The sequence below is a fragment of the Equus przewalskii genome, chromosome 2 (genome assembly GCF_037783145.1).
Source record: "Equus przewalskii isolate Varuska chromosome 2, EquPr2, whole genome shotgun sequence".
NCBI classification, from domain to species: domain Eukaryota; kingdom Metazoa; phylum Chordata; class Mammalia; order Perissodactyla; family Equidae; genus Equus; species Equus przewalskii.
In genome coordinates this window covers 66,030,279-66,049,157 of record NC_091832.1, presented here as the reverse complement: position 1 = coordinate 66,049,157, position 18,879 = coordinate 66,030,279, and the positions used below count along the sequence as shown (strand labels likewise).

General features: G+C 34.9%; 1 protein-coding gene across 34 annotated transcripts in view; it reads right to left on the bottom strand.

The window, feature by feature from the left end:
- NEK1 (NIMA related kinase 1) overlaps positions 1-18,879 on the bottom strand; it is a 220,222-nt gene that overhangs the window by 84,790 nt on the left and 116,553 nt on the right. For 12 of the 34 annotated variants that reach the window (XM_070611442.1, XM_070611468.1, XM_070611449.1 and 9 more), the window contains 4 exons: positions 10,396-10,479; positions 9,881-9,968; positions 9,362-9,435; positions 8,503-8,598 (listed from right to left, as the gene is read on the bottom strand). In XM_070611442.1, the coding sequence (XP_070467543.1) occupies positions 8,503-8,598; positions 9,362-9,435; positions 9,881-9,968; positions 10,396-10,479 (342 nt within the window). Of the gene's footprint in view, positions 1-8,502; positions 8,599-9,361; positions 9,440-9,880; positions 9,969-10,395; positions 10,480-18,879 lie in introns of those variants that run through there. The other 22 variants (XM_070611459.1, XM_070611463.1, XM_070611461.1 and 19 more) reach the window with 4 other exon arrangements.

The window sequence follows — 18,879 nt, the reverse complement described above, 5'->3', positions numbered from 1 at the left end:
GCCCCAGTACATAGTTGTATATCCTAGTGGTACGTCCTCCTAGTGCTTCTATGTGGGATGCCGCCACAGTGTGGCTTAATGAGTAGTGCTAGGTCCATGCCTAGGATCTGAACTGGTGAATCCCAGGCTGCTGAAGCAGAGCGCATCAACTTAATCACTATACCACTGGGCCAGCCCCTAAAAACTAAGATTTGAAAAAGAACAGTCAAGAGTAATTTAATTGTATGACTAATTAAACATGAGAGAGAATACAAATTTAAACAATTTCACTAAAGTAAGAACAGCACCAACTTCCCTTCTCAACCTATGATACAGTTTTCACTTACGGTTATAAAGATTATCTCAAAAGTCATTTCCAAAATTATCAGGCAGAAGCCTATGATAGGAACGTTAAGGAAACTCTTAATGAGAGAAAAAAAGTCACCCACACCTACTGTTCTAATTATATTTTATTTATCTATACTCTTTCTTAATGCTTATCCACATGCACGCATAATTCTTATTTACTTTAGACAAGGCACTGGCACAACTCTCTGAAACTGTAGACACATGGCCTAAGAAAAATTTAAAAACCTCTAGGGAATACTCAGCAGATCTGTCCATAAACAACGGTAAAAGATACATAAAGGGATTGAAAATCCCTTATCTTGACTTTATATTCTTAAGTTGTAAAACACATTGAATAGAAATATTTCTATATTAATCTCAACCTTAAGAAAAACCTACAGTAACAGAGAAAAAAATATGTTTATTGATAAAGTGCTATGAGTAAAACAGAGTATGAGACCAAAGATAACCAAACTCAGCGGAGTTGGGATTATGCTAAGATATGGAAAATTTCTATTAAGTTCTCTTCATACTACTCATCTTTGTACCTACAGAAGCAAATCTTTTCTTTTAATCAACAGAAGAGAGATACAGTTTTGGTTTTTTTTTTTTTTTGGTGAGGAAGATTGGCCCTGAGCTAACATCTGTGCCAATCTTCCTCTACTTTGTACATAGGATGCCATCACAGCATGGCTTGATGAGTGGTGTGTAGGTCTTTGCCTGGGATCTGAACCGGTGAACCTTGGGCCACCAAAGTGGAGAGTGCTAACTTAACCACTACACCACCAGGCCAGCCCCAACAGAAGATATTTTTATTGAAGAAAATGTTTCACACATTACTATTAAAAATTTACTTTGTATTATATTAAAATGTGTCTAGCTGCCATATATATGGCTAATGACTTATGATATACAGTTTATGATCTAAGATATCTGATCCAATGTGTAAGAGAAAGTTACCTTTATAATAATGAGCATCAACAGCCTTCAGTAAATGCTTATGTTCTATAATCAAACATATACTAGTCTCTCCCCTCGGTCAACTAAGCTAACCGATTAGAAGAACCTGAAACAGTGAACTAGTAAAGAAACTCAGATATACGAAAAGAACAAAGACAAACAGAACATCCTACTAACTCTTAAAAGTACTTAATAACAAAACTAAGTCAGTTATTGAAAATTCAAAGGTAATTCAGGGTAACTACTGAGATGTGGCAACATGATTATAAGCCAAGGTAACACATAGCACAAAACTTATTAGTACAGTAGAATCTGGGCCTTCTGTGTAAACATCATGGATATATTTATAATCTGAATATTACTGCTATTCATTGTTAACCAGATCTTGAGACAGAAGATAATAACGTATTTTTAAATTGTCACAGGAGAAAACTGAGACAGAAATTAGACTGAGCCCTTAATTCAGAAGGTTGATCCAATATGACAAACAAAAATTAAATTAACTAAAGTAAGAAAACAAAGTTTCATAGAATACAAAAACATAAAATTTCAAAACAAAACATAAAACAATTTCGTTACAAAATTGATTACCATTTAAGACCAGGATACATATTTCATTGTAAGTACAGTTTTTCAAAATTCAATCACAGTTTTAAAAAAAACTTGTGAAAGGAAGAAAACATTGACCTGAAAGTTTCCTGTCAGGTTAAAAAACCAAATCGCTTTAGGGGCTTTTTTTTTCCTAGCCATTTTCTCACCAGGTTCATAAATTCAAGACTTCTCCACAATGCTTATATCTCCAGGAAAAGTTTTTAATTATTACTGTAAAACTGCTTCTGTTTTATCTGTCAATTTTACTATTTGCTGAAAATTAACCAGCAGTGCTACCAAATGACAAAATTCAAAATTTCAGCAAATACTGAGGCCAAGTTTATAAACACATTCAACTATCAGTTTACCTATCTTGAAGCATAAATAAATACAAATACAAAATCATTTCTATATGCTAAATGATGAGTAAGAATTTAATGTATGTTAGGAAAATATTAAGTGGCCTTTCATCTTTTGACTATAGAGACAATTTCACACATAATTTTATACAGCCTAAAGATACATCATAGCCAAATTTTATCAAATTCATATTTAACTTCTCAGAACTCTGAAGAACTAAAAATATAAAAGTACTCGTATCTGAATAATTTTTCTGAACTAGTATTGCTATAATGCATTTACAAAAATGTCTAAGAATAAGAACATTGCAAGACAGCCAGAAGGGGGAAGCATTTCCACCCTGGAGGAAGCCTTATAGGTACATATGGTAGGTCCAAAGAACAGGCAAAGATAGAAATGAAATAAACAAGAAAGAGTTCAACGCAACTTTAGGGAACTCATCATATCCAAAATATAGTCTGTGACCTAACCAAGGCAGAATTTCCTTTATTCTATTTTTCATTGAATTTTAATTATTAAATACATTGCTACCCTTCTTAAAAACTGAATCTATCGTTCTTACATGTTTCACTCACAATATGAGCACATATGCTGGCTGAGAAAGGCAATACTATATCAGTTGGGGAAAAAAACCCTAACATCATAAATGAAAATTATTCTCCATATTAAAGTTCTATTTAATACTATGGCTTTTACCATTAAATGTGACAAAGAGAAAAATTTATAAAATTGGATATACATGCCAAAGATCAGAATAATTAAGATAGTGATTTTTACCGTTTGTTAGATCAAAGACACTTGAGCATTGAATGAAAGATATGTAGTTTTACTGAAGAAAAAATGCATCAACATACATAAATCAAACTTTTAATGAACATTTCAGGGAATTTAATAATACTAACTCCAACTCTGAATGCCATGTTAACCACACCTGAGTTAGAGTAATGGTCAATAAGTAAATATAGACATATGAAGCCTCCTATACTACATGTAGATTACGCTAAATTAAGCTTTCTGTTGAAATAATTACTTGGTAAAATAACTTTAATTCATTTTCTGTACATTAAACTGAATTTAAGTACTTACATTACGAAGACTATTTTTCTAGGCAGTTTTGACAGAGCAACATTAGAGATCAAGCCTTTCATTTAGGAGATGAGGAAATAAAGGCCTGCAAACATTAAGCCAGTTCCCCAAACAGGCTAATTAATTGGCAGAGCTGAGACTAAAAATCAGGTATCCTGATTCCCGCCCTCATTTTTTTTCCAGTTTTATTGAGATATAATTGAGACACATCACCATATGAGTTTCAGGTATACAGCATAAAGGTGTGACTTACATACATTATGAATTGATTACCACAGTAAATTTAGTTAACGTCTCATATACAATAAAAAGACTTGGGGGGAAAAAAGGAAAAAAAAATTCTCCCTGTAATGAGAACTCAGAATTTACTCTCTTGACTTTCACATATATCATACAGCAGTGGTACCTATACTCATCATGCTGTACATTACATCCCTAGTACGTATTTATCTCATAAATGGAAGTTTGTGCCTTTTGACCACCTTCCTCCAATTCCTCTTCCCTCCAGGCCCCACCTCTGGTAACCAAAAATCTGATCTCTTTTTCTATGCGTTTCCAGCCTCATTTTCTTCCTCACTATACTAGGATGCATTCAGTAAACTGAATACTTCTCTATGCATAGCTGTGAAATATCACGAGCCACAGAATTCCCAATGAATTTATTTATTTGTTACTATTCACCAGGTACCATGCTAAGCACTTTCAATGGGGAAATAGTTAAGGTTCCTTGGTTGAAAGCAATAGAAACTAACTCTGAAGGGAGAAGAAGAAGGTGGGGAGCCAGAAGAGAGAAAAGATCCTGTAAGTAGGATCACAAAAGGCAAAGGAAAGCTCTCTAAAAAACCTGGGTAGTTGTATAGATCTAGGTACCAGAAACTAATTTACGGTTTCATGAGGTTCTTTTACCGGATCAAATAAACTCCAACTTCTTGTGATATTCTGCTTAAGCTTCAAACCTTGAGAGAGAAATCAATTGGTCTACTTCAGATGACCTGTCTATCCCTCTGCTAGAAGAAGCCAGGACACTTTGTTTGACAGTTTTACCAAAAGGGCACACAATAAAATTCCCCCAACACACTTGAAAGTGCATTGACTGGGCATAATGAAGTCTAGTCCAGCCTTCTGGTAGTAGAGAAGCCTGGCTCCAATTGGTCATCTGAGGAAACAGAACTATGCTACTATGCAGGTGTAGAGCTGCCCAGTAATAAAAGTATTATATAATAAGAATATAGAGCACCTGCTCAGAGCTGAATCATTGTTGGATATAATTTATAAAATGTACTTGTTGAAATACAAAACCTAACGGTGCTTCCAGAGGTGCTCCCCTTTCTCCTCTCCCTTCCCCTCCTCCACCACCACCACCAGTGAAACTTCTGCTCCTGTTGCTTAGGGAAAGTTAACTACATGAAAAAAGATCATCAGAGGAGTGGCTTTGAAATAGGGGTCCTTGGCGTAAGTGGAATCATGATTCTCTTTGATGCTCTTGGATCCTTTGATGTCAAATAAACATATTTTGCAGAGATCTCTGGAACTCTGTTAATGTCCAGTGTCACTTGACAAAGGGAGCATGATTCTAAATTGAGCTCATGATGTGTCTATTTAAATGGATGAGATTGCACTGCAAGACTAAGGATAAGAACATTCTGAGGTAGCCAAAGATGGGGAGTGTATCCACTGGAAGCCTTATAGGCCTACATGGCAGGTCCAAAGAATGAGACAAAGATAGAAATGAAATACACAACAAAGAATGAAATTCAATAAAGGAGGAACTCATCATATTCAAAATATAGTCTCTGACCTAACCAAAGAACAGACTTCCATAGATATTTTGCTTGAATTGATGCTAAGAAATATGCAGATTGGGCACCATGTTATGATAATTTAGATGAAAAATAAGGTAAAACAGCTCCATTTACACGTATAGGACTGAAATCCAGGGACGTCAATGGAGGTGTCAAGCACCAATGAGAATAAGAAGGTAAAGAAAGAACTGAGACAGTCAACCCAATAGAGAGATTATATACATAGCTACTGAATGATGAAGCATATGTTTATACTGATGCTTGGACAGTGGTTATGATCTTGTCAGATGGGCAGGACAATGAGAAACAAGCTATAAAAAGGCAGCCTGTTTAGGGAACTGCACTTCAGAAAACCATTACACAAGATGTACTTAAGACCACATTTAAAGGTGTTTGTGGGCTATGTTTCAGCCCACTAAGGGCTGATTTTAGGAAAGAAAAATAATGACAAAGCTCATGCTTTGCCTTCTCTGAAATATATTAACTTGAGCTGTTGGAAGTATAACATTCTGAATCACTAAAATAAGTAGTCCCTATCTGACTGGGAGAAAAGGAAACATCTCCCCTTGATAAATGCACTACTACAGTATCCCACATGCCAATCACAACATGAACTAAGACACAGCCATTCATTCTACCTTGGGGAAATACACAAGGTGTATAGACAGGTGGCACAGTGTAGCAGGTGGATTATATAGGCCTGCTGCCAAGATAGGGTCTATGCATGTATATTGACAAGAATGGATACAGTTTAGCTGACCCATCTCTAAGACTACAGGATATCACATAATCAAAGCCAAATAGACTGCTCTTATCAAGTACTTTCATACCCTTGTGTAATTTTGCATAAGAGATCACATTTTTAAAATAAGGCTAATTTGTACTAAGCATAAGTTGATCATATTTAATGGATATATTATGATCCCAATCACCTTCATGAGCTATGTAGACTGCTAGATTGGATTATTAAACACTAAACCAGAAACTAGACGGGGGCAATGGCCCTTAAAGCTTGTAACCACGGTATTGTAGCTGAACACAAGGATAGCTGCGGGCTTACTATGAGGAAAGTTGATTAAAAAGGAACACACACGGAGTTTCATACTGAATCATCTTGCTATAATCTTTGCTCCACTGTGCAAACCAGCACAGGATGAAATGTTCTTGTTTTTTGTTCTGAAGATATAACCCCAAGAGAACAAATAAATTGTTCCCTATTGCTATATATGTATGCCACCAAAGGCAGACTCACATGATTTTCCACATCAGAGTAAGCTTGCAAGGGATTTGGGTAATAGAAGAAATCATTGGCTCTGACTATGGAGAAGAATTATTTCTACTTCTCACAAATTTGGTTGCTACAACACTCTCTTGAGGAACAGCCGGTAAGTTAGCACAGTAATTGATTCTTACTACTGCCCTATTCATGCTATGTCTGAAACAAAGGGAAGGAAAGGGGGAAATAAGGAACACTGGATTCAAAACGTGGTTTAAACAGCATAATAACCTAAAGCCAGTTAAAATTTTGGCCAATGGGTCAGGAGATAATTATTAGACACTCTTGGTTGGATAAGATACATTTTCACAGCTATTGTTTCATATTCAAGCATTGTTCATACTATGTCTGAAGTCAGGAAATAAAAGAGAAATAAGATGAGAGTTCTCTACAACTAGATTTTTGAAACCAAAGAGAAAAACATAACTAGCAGAGGATGGAAAAATACAGCAGTTATTACCTAAAATTACAATGAATAGAAAACAAAAGGGAATTAGCAAAAAATCCTTAATACTTATTCTGACTTCTGGAGTTCTGTCTCTTTCACTCATTCTCTTATAGATAAATGGTTCTCTTTCATTAAGAATCTGGTAAGAAGAGAATTTCCCTGTATATTACATCAATGGGTGGATTAAGAAGAAACTAAGCATATTAACAGGCACACAAAAGACATTTGATAAAACTCCAAAATGCATTTCTCATAAAAACTGTAAAACCTAGTATATTCCTTACTATTTTACCATACCCAACAGAGAAATGGCTGGAGTATTTCCACTAAAGACAGGAACAAAATATCTCTATTATTATTTAACACTAGCCTAGAAGTTCTGGCCAATGCAGTAAGAATAAAATGGTAATAACAGGCACAACTTAAAGAAAGCAGGGGAATTTATGGTGCAGTGCCTAAGAATAAAGACTTCAACACTGAGCAGATCCAGGTTCAAATTCCTGTTCTGCACTTACTGGAAATGTGACCTCATCTAATCGTTTTATCCTTTCTATATCTGCTTTGTAAAGTTGTAAAGATTAAACAAAGCAAAACATGTGCAGTGGTTATAATGTGCCTGACATACAATAAATAATAAATTGTAGGAATTACTGTTATGATGTACAACATGACTACCTGCCAATGATATAGTCACATGCTAAAAACCCAGAAAATTAACTGAAAATCAGTAGAATAGATCAACTAAGCATAAAGATAAGCAAAAACCAACAATTTCTCCAAACTTCAGCAATATACTGTTAAGGGAAAAAAATCCCACCTTTTTTAAAAACAGAAATGGAATTATAAACTATCAAGAAATAGCCTTTACAAGAAATATAAACAAGTATGAGTTGAAAATGATCAAAATTGTGTAAGAGATATAAAAGAAACAATGAGTAAATGTAGATATTTAACATGCTCCTGGATAAAGACTATTATACACATATCAGTTCTTCTTAAGTTAATTTATAGGTTTAAGGTAATACCAATCAAAATTCCAACAGGAATTATTCTTTTTTTTAAAAAAAAAGAACAAAAGTTACCCTACCTTGTATCTGGTAAAGAAAGAGAGCAAACAACTAAGGAAAACAAATGTAAAAAGAAGAGTAAAGGAGAAATGAGGGGAGAACCCTATCAGAAATTAAAATATACTCTAAATCTAAAATTACTAATACGATGAGGTACTGGCAGAACAGACAGAAAGAGTAATGGAGCAGAAAAGAGAGCTTGATGCATTTACGCTATAGATTCATTCTCTAGTATATAGAAGAATTTAATATATCTTAAAGGTAGTATTATAAATCAGTGCAGAAGGAATGCCCAGCCATTAAATGATGCTGGGACTTTGATTAGCTACTTGGAAATAATAAAAAATAAAATGAACGAATAAAATAAATTAGGTTCTCACCCCAAATCAAACCCTAAAATAACTTCTGTATACATCATCCTTAAATATGAAAGAGAGAGAGAACAATTCGGGCTGGGGGGGAGGGAGAGGGAGAATGCACGAGAAAAAAAAATAGAATTACAAAATTATAATGCTGAAATACTACTCAGTAAGAGATATAAGAACATTAACACGACCAGGATTAAGAATACGAGCTAAATCTTACATGCTCTTCCCAAACTTTCTTTTCTCTCTCATATGCCTCCTTTCTCTTTCGTTCTAATTGCTCTTTTAGTACAGCAGCACGTGCACTTGCTTGGGCCTGAAAATAACAACAAAATTACTTACCAGAAAGAAAGCATAGGGTTTTGTGCTTTTTTTCCCAGGTCTACAAAGATGATTACATTTTAGCCAAAATAGAAGTAAAACTACGTGTGTGTGGCTCCAGAATAAAAATGTAAGCTCACTGTATATCCCTAACACCTAAACCAGCAGGCAGCAGCTGCTCAGTAAGTATCTGTTGAATGAAAATAAATGCAGATACACTCTAATGGAAATACAAATATAGGATCCCTGGTGTGGACCTGTGCACCGCTTGCCAATCCATACCATGATGGGTATCCCACATATAAAGTGGAGGAAGATGGGCATGGATGTTAGCTCAGGGCCAGTCTTCCTCAGCAAAAAGAGGAGGATTGGTGGCAGATGTTAGCTCAGGGCTAATCTTCCTCAAAAAACAAAAACAAAAACAAAAATTTTAAACTATGATTATTATACATGGATTTCATTTGTCCAAATGAAAAAATTATATTTTTCATCTTTAAGGTTATCATCTTATCTTTTTCTAGGTTACTTGTGTGACAGTTTCATGTATTTATGTCATGGTTTCATTAAACTGCTCACCATAAATCTGTGATATAAAGAAAGAAAAACACTATTTTTCAGAAACCAAAAAGTGAGGGATAAGGGGAATGAAAAATTAAGGCAAGAGAATAAGGTGATTTAACTATGCAAGACAAGAATACAATTTTCTATCTTAGATTTCAATTTTATCTAAGAAAACTCGTATCATTTCTAGTCTATACCTTAAGTGCTTCAACTTTTTTACGCCTTGTGTCAGCGTCCTCACTTCCTTCTTGTCCTTCAGAACTATCAGCTTCTTTCTACAAAATAAATAGACAAGCAAACCAGTTAGGATAGAACCTCAAATTCAGTGCAGAGCTCTGTGGAAGATAATATGAATAAACTAACATCTAGAAATGTAAAATGGTAAATTGTTCGATGCTACTAATTTTCTCCCAGAGCTGCAGGTGAATGCTCAACAACTATCATCTCTTACAGACAATGGAAAAAAAGATAAGAAGAGAATGATATAAGATGTACCATTTTATGTGTTCATAGGTACTACTTATCTTTTCCTCTCAGAATTCCTCTGGAACAAACAGTCTTATCCAGTTTAAACAAGATTTATTTTATCCCTATGTATAGTTTTCTCATCTTTGACTGTCTTCATCAGATTTTACTTTGTGTTAGTGGCACAGCATTTTTAATCTTAATCTATTACAATGTTATTCAATTACTTTTTAAAAAATTGAATTTTCAACCTGCCTTTTCACCACGAAGTTTGGCTCTAATCTGTTGGCGCTCATTGAAATTCTGCAGTCTTATTTGTCTTAGCCTTGCCAGATAAACCTACAAGGAGAAAAAAACAACATTTTAATTCAAAAGAAAAACTATCAACATTTTTACTGCCAAAATTTTTTTAATTTAAAGAAAAGTGTTAATCTGAATATAAGAAATAAAAGTTTTGAAATCTGGTTAATGGAAATGTATTATTAGCTTTCAAGTGTGTAATTTAGATCAACTTATTTCTGAAAAGAAATACATTATAATTACAAATTTTTAATTTTATCAAAAGAAAAGAAACTGAACTCAGAATACTGGATAATAGTTATGGGGTAAAATTATAACACAGTATGTCAGTCAAAATATATTAACAGGTCCCTACAGACCTACAAAATCCTTGAAAAATTGTTAAGAATTTAAACCATGCAAAAAGGAAGGCAATCAACTCAAAAATGGCTATGTGGCGGAGGTAGCGAACATGCGGGAAGCATACCTCTTCCTCTTTGTTTCTTGGCTTCCCTCCTCTTGAAGAGCTGGACCTGCCTCCATACATAGCTGCCAGGTTTTGCAGGATTCCCTGTTCATCATTTAATGTACTAAGTTTAAAGAATGACTAAAGCTATATCAGCATCTTACCTAGGAATATCCAGGTGCCACTTTATTTCTTTTGGCAAATACTGATCATTTCTAGCTGATAAACTGATAACAAACCCTGGCATTTTCCTATATCAATTTAACCAATACATTCAGTGAGAACAGAAGGAAGCAATTAAACCCTAAACATAATTATTCAAAACAAAGACCAGCTATGTTTTTATTAGCCATTTTAGTAAAAAGGTTTTAAAAATTGCTTTGGAAGTTAGCTAAACCCCAAATCAAATGTTTCCTTTATAAAGAGGCAATCATTTCCACATGTTTGTTTCCATACTAAACACACACACACAATATAAAATATCTGAGCTCAAACTCCTTGCACTTGGGCACATACTATTACTAACAGGATGCAAATGGTCACACCCAATCACAAACTGACTCATTTTTTAAGTTTCTCATTAATATGGAATTATTTCTTTGTTAGAAATTATTAAAGAACTTCTAATTCAAAAAAAGTATCAGACTGTCAAATTATTAATGTTCTCTTCCTTCAGCACACAACTATGCTTCATATTCCTCCCAATTTAAAAAATCCTCAGTCCTACTTCCCTGTTGAATGTCTTTTTTTTTTTAAAGATTTTACTTTTCCTTTTTCTTCCAAAGCCCTCCGGTACATGGTTGTGTATTTTAGTTGTGGGTCCTTCTACTTGTGGCATGTGTGATGCCTCCTCAGCATGGCTTGATGAGTGGTGCCATGTCCGCGCCCAGGATTCAAACTGGTGAAACTCTGGGCCGCTGAAGCAGAGCACGTGAACTTAACCACTCGGCCACAGGGCTGGCCCCATCGAATGTCTTTTTATCAGCTTGTTGAAAGCATATTTTTTATATTCATCACCTCCATTTTCTTGTTTCCCATTTATTTTTTAACCCAGTACAATCTGGTTTCTGATCCTACTATGACACTGAAAATTTTCTAAGGTTACCAATAACCTCCTAGCTCATTCAAACGGACCCTGTTGAGCAAATTTTGCAATTAACATTTCCAGTGGAAATCAGTTTGGACTGAATCCACTTAATTTACATAAGTATTTTTTTCTCTCAAAATGTATATATGTTCACTACAGAAAATTTACAAAATAAAGAAAGCATAAATCATTCCTAATTCTACCATCTGAGAAACCTGAAGTTTAAGGCCACCCCCTTCCAAATTTTCTTCTATGCATATGTATGAATACATATATGTTTGTTTTTACAAAATTGGAATTTTGCTATATTTATTCTGATTTTTTACTTAATATTAATTAATATCAATATTCTGAGTCTCTTCTCACATTCAATATCTTAAAAACATTATTTTTAACTGACTATGCACTATTCATCATATTCCTGTAAATAGTGTTCTAGAATTCACACATTTAAAAAAAATCTCTCTCTTTCAATATTTATAACAGCACACTCTCCTGGGTTCTTCCAATCTTCACTATTTTTCACAGGCTTTTCTCTTCCTTGGCTCAAAGCTAATGTCAATATTTTCTAAAGATTCATTCTTTGGCCCTCCTCCCCTTCTCATACCCAGGCTTTAACGTATGCTGCCAAATCCCAAATCTAAACCAAGCTCACAGCCCTTTTCTCCTTAACTTCTGTGTATATGCAACAGATATCTGGACGACTCCACTCATGTAGCAAACATACCTCCAACAATTTATAAACCTGACGTCATCATTTTTTTTATGACATGATCTTATTTCTATGTCAGTTATTGATCACAATCAGCCACCCAAGTCAGCAAGCTGGGAGTTATCTTTGCCTCTCTTTCTTATCTGCCAAATACAAATGACTGCCAAATTACCAATTCTGCCTCCTAATAACTCTATGATTTATCCCTTTAGTTTCTGCCTCTTTTCTTTAGACTCCTGGACTTCTAAAAGAGTTTTCTAAACTACCGTCTCACCTCTAGTCTCACATTCTCCCAGTCTATTCTCTACAAGGCAGTCAGAGTGACCTTTCTAACATTCTCTTTCACATCAAGCCCCACGTTAATCCTTCAATGGTTCCCATTATCTTCAGAATATAACCCACATTCTGTTGAATGGTAGATAAGGCTGTTTGTGACCTAGTATCTTTAGTCTCATCTCCGCCACTGCTCAGTCGTAAGGCCTACATTCTAGCCATGACAACTACTTGTGGTTTGTGGACTATGCCACGATCTTACTCATCTCCTTAAAATGGCTAACTCTATTCATCTTCCAAAATGCAAATCCAACATTTCACCCCTGGAAAGCCTTTCCCATGCTTCCCCTTGTGAGTTAAGTGTGACCTACCATACCATTTTTTATATATACCTCCTACAGTAGCACTCATCAGAGTATATTCTAATGGTGGAAGGACAATATACTACAACAATTAAAAAGATGGACAATGACAGACCTTGAATTCTGTCAGTTCATATATGTGTCAATGTCACCTAACCACTGCTGACCTTCAGCAAAATTACTTAATTTGCTGTAAGCTGGGTATAATAATACCACCTACTTCATGGGTGTGCCAGAACAAAAAGTATTATTATATGAGCATGCTCTGCCTTTCTCCTCTTCTAGCCTGACAAAAATCTTCTGCTTACTCAGTTTCTTCCCCTCTTCAAGGAGATCTTGCCATTAGCTTACAAATTACTTGAGCTTTTGGGATATAGTTCAGAGAGTAGGGGAGGTGAGGGAAAACAAGTAACAAGCAGGGTCAAACAAAGATGTGAGGTGAACAATAAAAAGATGTATGGGAATACCTACAGAGTTACAGGAGAGTGGGCAGTGGAGAAGTGAATATTGCTGTAGACTATATCTTCCCTTCACGGTCTTTGAGAAATACAAGTAAATAAATCTGAGTTACTTTGAAGTAATTCTTTTAACTTTATAGTTTGAAATATTACAGATTCACAGAAAGGTGAAAAGTAATGTACAGGGAGGTTCCGTGCAGCCTCTCCCAATTTTATCATCTTGCATAACTATAGTATGCAAAACCAGGAAAATGGGACTGGTACAAACCAGAGAGGTTTCACCTGTTGTACATGCACACATTTGTGTATCTGTATCAATGCAATTTTATCACACATATAGCTTTATGTAACTACCACCATATTCAAGGTACTTAACTGTACCATTAGAGTCATAATGACTGGGATACGTGCTGAGAAATATGTTGTTAGGCAATTTCATCACTTTGTGAACATCATAGAGTGTACTTACACAAACCTAGATGGTATAGCCTACTACACACTTAGGCTATATGGTACTAATCTTATGGGATCACTATCGTATATGGGTCCATTGTTGACCAAAAGGTCATTATGAGGCACACGACTGTACTATAACACTTCACAGACACATCCACTACGCCCTAACATGTGTCAACTACTAATCTGTTCTCCACTCATCTCCATATTTCATGAATTTTATACATATGGAATCATACAGTATGTATCCTTTTGAGATTGACTGACTTATTATTATTTCCTTGCAGAGCATCCAAGGTACTGAATACATGCATCAAAGGTTCATTCCATTTTAGTGCTGAGCAGTATACCATGGTATGGATATACCATAATTTGTCCATTCATTCACCCACTGAAGGACATTTTGGTAGTTTCAAGTTTTTGGCTATTAAGAATAAAGTTGCTAAGAATATTTACATACAAGTTTCTGAGTGAAACGAAGTTTTCTTTTCACTGTGACATATGCCTAAGAGTGGAATTATCTGCTCTTGGTACGGTAAATCCATTTTTAGTTTTAAAAGAGACTGCCAAATGGCACTGGCTCCGTGGCCGAGTGGTTAAGTTCGCGTGCTCTGCTGCAGGCGGCCCAGTGTTTCCTTGGTTCGAATCCTAGGCACGGACATGGCACTGCTCACCAAACCACGCTGAGGCAGCGTCCCACATGCCACAACTAGAAGGACCCACCACAAAGAATATACAACTATGTACTGGGGGGCTTTGGGAGGTAAAGGAAAAAAATAAAATCTTTACAAAAAAAAGAGACTGCCAAATTATTTTGCAGAGTGGCTGTTATCATTTGACATTCCTATCAGCAATGTGTAGATGACCCAGTTTCTTCACATCCTCGCCAGAATTTGGTTTTATCACTAACGTTTTACTTTAGCCATTCTGATGGGTGTGTACTGATACATCATTGTGGGGTTTTTCTTTTTGTTTTCTGCTGAGGAAGATTAGCCCTGAGCTAACATCTGTGCCAACCTTCCTCTATTTTATATATGGGTCACCACCACAGCATGGCTACCGACGAGTGGTGTAGGTCCACGCCTGGGAACTGAACCCAGGCTGCCGAAGCAGAGGGTGCTGAACTTAAGTACTAACCCACAGGTGGTTTCAACAAACCAAGCCCTTTGTTGAATATGGGGTTTAAAAATATTTTCTCTCAGTCTGCAGTTTGCATTTTCCTTCTGTTAATGGGGTTTTTTGCAGAGCAAAATTTTAAATTTTGATGAAGTCTGGTTTATCACATTTTCCTTCTACAGGTCATGCTTTTGATATCAAGTCTACAAATGTTTTGTCCAGTCCTAGGTCCTGAAATTTTCTTTTTTCTAGAAGCTTTACAATTTAATGTTTTACATTAAGAGTGGATGATCTGTTTTGAGTTAATTATTTTATACGGTGTGAGGTTTAGGTCAAGATTCATATTTTTGCCTACGGATGGATGTCCAATTTCTCTAACACTAATACTGAAAAGGCAATACCTCCTCCACTGAATTGCTTTTACTTCTTTGTCAAGAATCAGTTGGGCATATTTGTGTGGATCTATTTTTGGGTTCTCCATACTGTTCCACTGATCTTGTGCCTATCCCTCCACCAGTACTATATTGTTCTGATTACTGTAGCTATACGTAAGTCATTCTTCCCACTTTATTCTTCTCCAAAATTACCTGGGCTGTTTTAAGTCCTTTCTCTTCCCATATAAATTTTAGAATAAGCTTGTCTATAAAAAAATGTTTCTGAGATTTTACTAGGAATTGTATTAAACATACACATCAATTTAAAATGATGTGCCATTTTTACCACATTGAACATTCAGGAACATGTTATGATTCTCCAAGTATTTATGTCTTCTTTGATTCTGATTTCATCATTTTGTCATTTTAATCACACAAATTCTGCATGTTTTGTTAGTGTTCTTCATGTCCTTTGGAGAAATTGTAAAAGGTATTGCATTTTTTCAAATCAGTTTCCATTTGTTCATTGTCAACGTAGAGAAATTCAGTTGATTTTTGTGTACTGATCTTGTACCTTGTAACTATAATGAATTCCGTTTTTTTAGTTCTAGGAGTGTGTTTGTGGTGTCCTTGGAATATGCTATGCAGATAATCATGGCAACTGGAAATAGCAATAGCTTTTTTCCTTCTTTTCAGATACGTATGCCCTTTATTTCTTTTTCTTGCCTTACTGCAGTAACTAGAACTTCCAGTACTAGGCTGATTAAGAGTGGTGAGAGCAAGATTCCTTGCCTTTTTCCTAACTGGAGAGGGAAAGCATTCAGTCTTCTACCTGTAAGTATGAAGGCAGATGTAAGTTTTTTGCAGATGCTTATTATGAGGTTGAGGATGTTCCTTTCTATTTCTACTATACTGACAATTTTTATCATGTGTGTTAAAGTTTATCAATAGATTTTCCACATCAATTGATGTGATCGTATGATTTTTCTTCCTTAGCCTGTTGATATGGTCGATCATATTGATTTTCTAATATTGAAATAGACTTGCATTTTCAGACTAAATTCCACTTGGTCACAGTTGGATTCAAGTTACTAAAATTTTCTTGACCATTTTTGCATCTAAGTTCATGAGAGATATTAGTCTGTGTTTACTTTTTTGTGCTGTCTTTGTCTAGTTTTGGTATGAGAAAACAGGCCTCAAAATGCATTGGGAAGTGTTCCTTCTGTTTCTATTTCCTGGAAGACATTACATCATTCTATCAAATTAATGTTAATTTTTCTTTGAATGTTTGATAAAATTCTCCAGTAAAACCATTTAGGCCTGGAGATTTCTTTTCTTGACAGTTTTTAATCACAAGTTCAATGTTAAAAATATCTTTTGGGCTATTTAAGATATCTATTTTAACTTGGCTAACTTTTAGTAGTTTGTGCTTTTTGAAGACTTGGTCCATTTCTTCTAAGCTGTTGAATTTATGAGTGTAAAGTGGTTTGTTATTTCCTTTTAATCACCATGAAACCTGTAGTGATAGCTTGTTTCATTCCTGATACTGGTGATTACTGTTGTCTTTTCATCTTTGTCAAACTTGATAGAGATTTATCAATTTCATTCTTTTTTTCCTAAGAACCAGTTTTTCGTTTCATTAAATTTCTCAATAGTTCTGTTTTCAAATTCACTGAATTCTATTCATAATGGTTTCCTTCATATTGCTTCCTTTGGCTCTATTTCACTCTTCTTTTTATGGCATCTTGAAGTAAGAAATTAGACTACTGATTTGAGACTTTTCTTCTTATCTAATGTAAGCTTTTAGTGCTATAAATTTCCCTCTAGCAGTGCTTTAGCTGCATCTCACAAATTTGATACGTTGTGTGTCTATTTTCATTCAGCCCTATGTATTTTAAAGTTTCCTTTTAGATTTCCTCTTTGATACTGTATTATTTGGAAGTGTCTTCTTTAATTGTTAAGAGTTGGTAGATTTTCTTGTCATCTTTCCATTACTGATTTCTAGTTTGATTCCATTAAGTTCAAAGAATATACTCTGTGTAATTTTGATTCTTCTGAATTCCTTAAGCTTTGCTTTATGATTACATAGTCTGTTCTCGGTGAATGTTCCATAAACACTTGAAAAAAAATGTATATTCTGCTATTGTTGTGTAGAATGTTCTCTAAGTGTTCCGTAAGATCTACCAGATTAGATCTTGGTAGTTTGTGGTGGTGTTCAGCTATTCTATATCCTCGCTAATTTCTCTCTGGCAGTTCTACTGATTGCTGAGAGTAAGATGTTGAAGTTCCCAACTAGACTTGTGGATTTATTTCTCCTTTCAGTTCTATTAGTTTCTGCTTTATCTATTTTGAAACTCAGTTCGTTGGTGTATGTCCATTTAGGATTGAAATAACTTCTTACTGGATTGATTCTTTTGTTCTTATGTAATGTCTCCTTTGTCCCTAGTAATTTTATTTGCTCTAAAAACAAATTCTTTTAGTTTAATGCGTTTAAGACTGTCTTTATTTCCCCTTCATTCCTGAAGGATAGTTTCATCAGATAATAGGATTCAGGATTGATAGTTCCTTCCTCAGCACTTGAAAAATGTTATGCCACTTCCATTGGACTCCAAGGTTTCAGATGAGAAATTGGCTGTCATTCAAATTCGTGCTCCTTTATGGGTAATATGTCATTTTTTCTGGGGCTATTTTAAGATTTGTTTTCTTTTTTTATTTCAGAAGTTTAATAATATTTCTTGAGGAAGATTTCTTTAAGTTTATCCTGTTGGGGGATTTGCTCAGCTTCTTGAATCTGTAGGTTTGTCTTTCACCAAATGTAGAAAGTTTTTAGCTTAAGCGTTTCTTTAGATACTTTTTTCAGTCCCACACTCTTTCTCTTGTCCTTTGAGCTACAATGATACAAATGTTAAATCTTTTCTTATTGTCCCACAGATCCTTAGAACTCTGATAATTTTTTTTTTCAATCGTTTTTCTATCTGTTGTTCAGATTAAGTGAATTCAATTGATCTGTCTTAAAATTCAGTGATTCTGTCTTCTGTCATCTTCACTCTGCTGACTCTATGCACTGAATTTTAAATTTTGGTTATTATATTTTCCAATTATATAATTTCCACTTGCTTCTTTTTATAAATTTTATTTGTTCACTGAGATTTCCCCTTTTTTCCCATTCATTCAAGAGAATTTTTAATTGCTTGGTGAAGTACTTGTTTTAAGTAGCTTTAAAATCTCTGTCAGATAATTCTAATATCTAATTCATCCTAGTACTAGTATCAACTCAGTGTCCTTCCTCATTCAGGTTGTGGTTTTTCTGGCTCTTGGCATGACAGTGATTTTTTATTACATCCTGAATATTTTAGTTATTATGTTACAAGACTCTTGATCCTCTTTATATCTTCTATTTTAGCAGGTAGTAGCACAGTTTAGGTTTAGAGTTTAGGTTTTGGCCTACTTTTATGGCCTTTAGTTCCAATGACATTTTCGTTTTTTGAACCCTTATTTCACTTAGCATAATACTCTCAAGGTCCATCCATGTTGTCACAAATTGGGGGATTTCATCATTTCTTATGGCTGAGCAGTATTCTGAACCCTTGTAATGTTATTCTGGTCTGCTTGATTGTTCCGGTGCTGATGGCACTCCTGCTCAACCCCTTCTGGTACTATCTGTTGA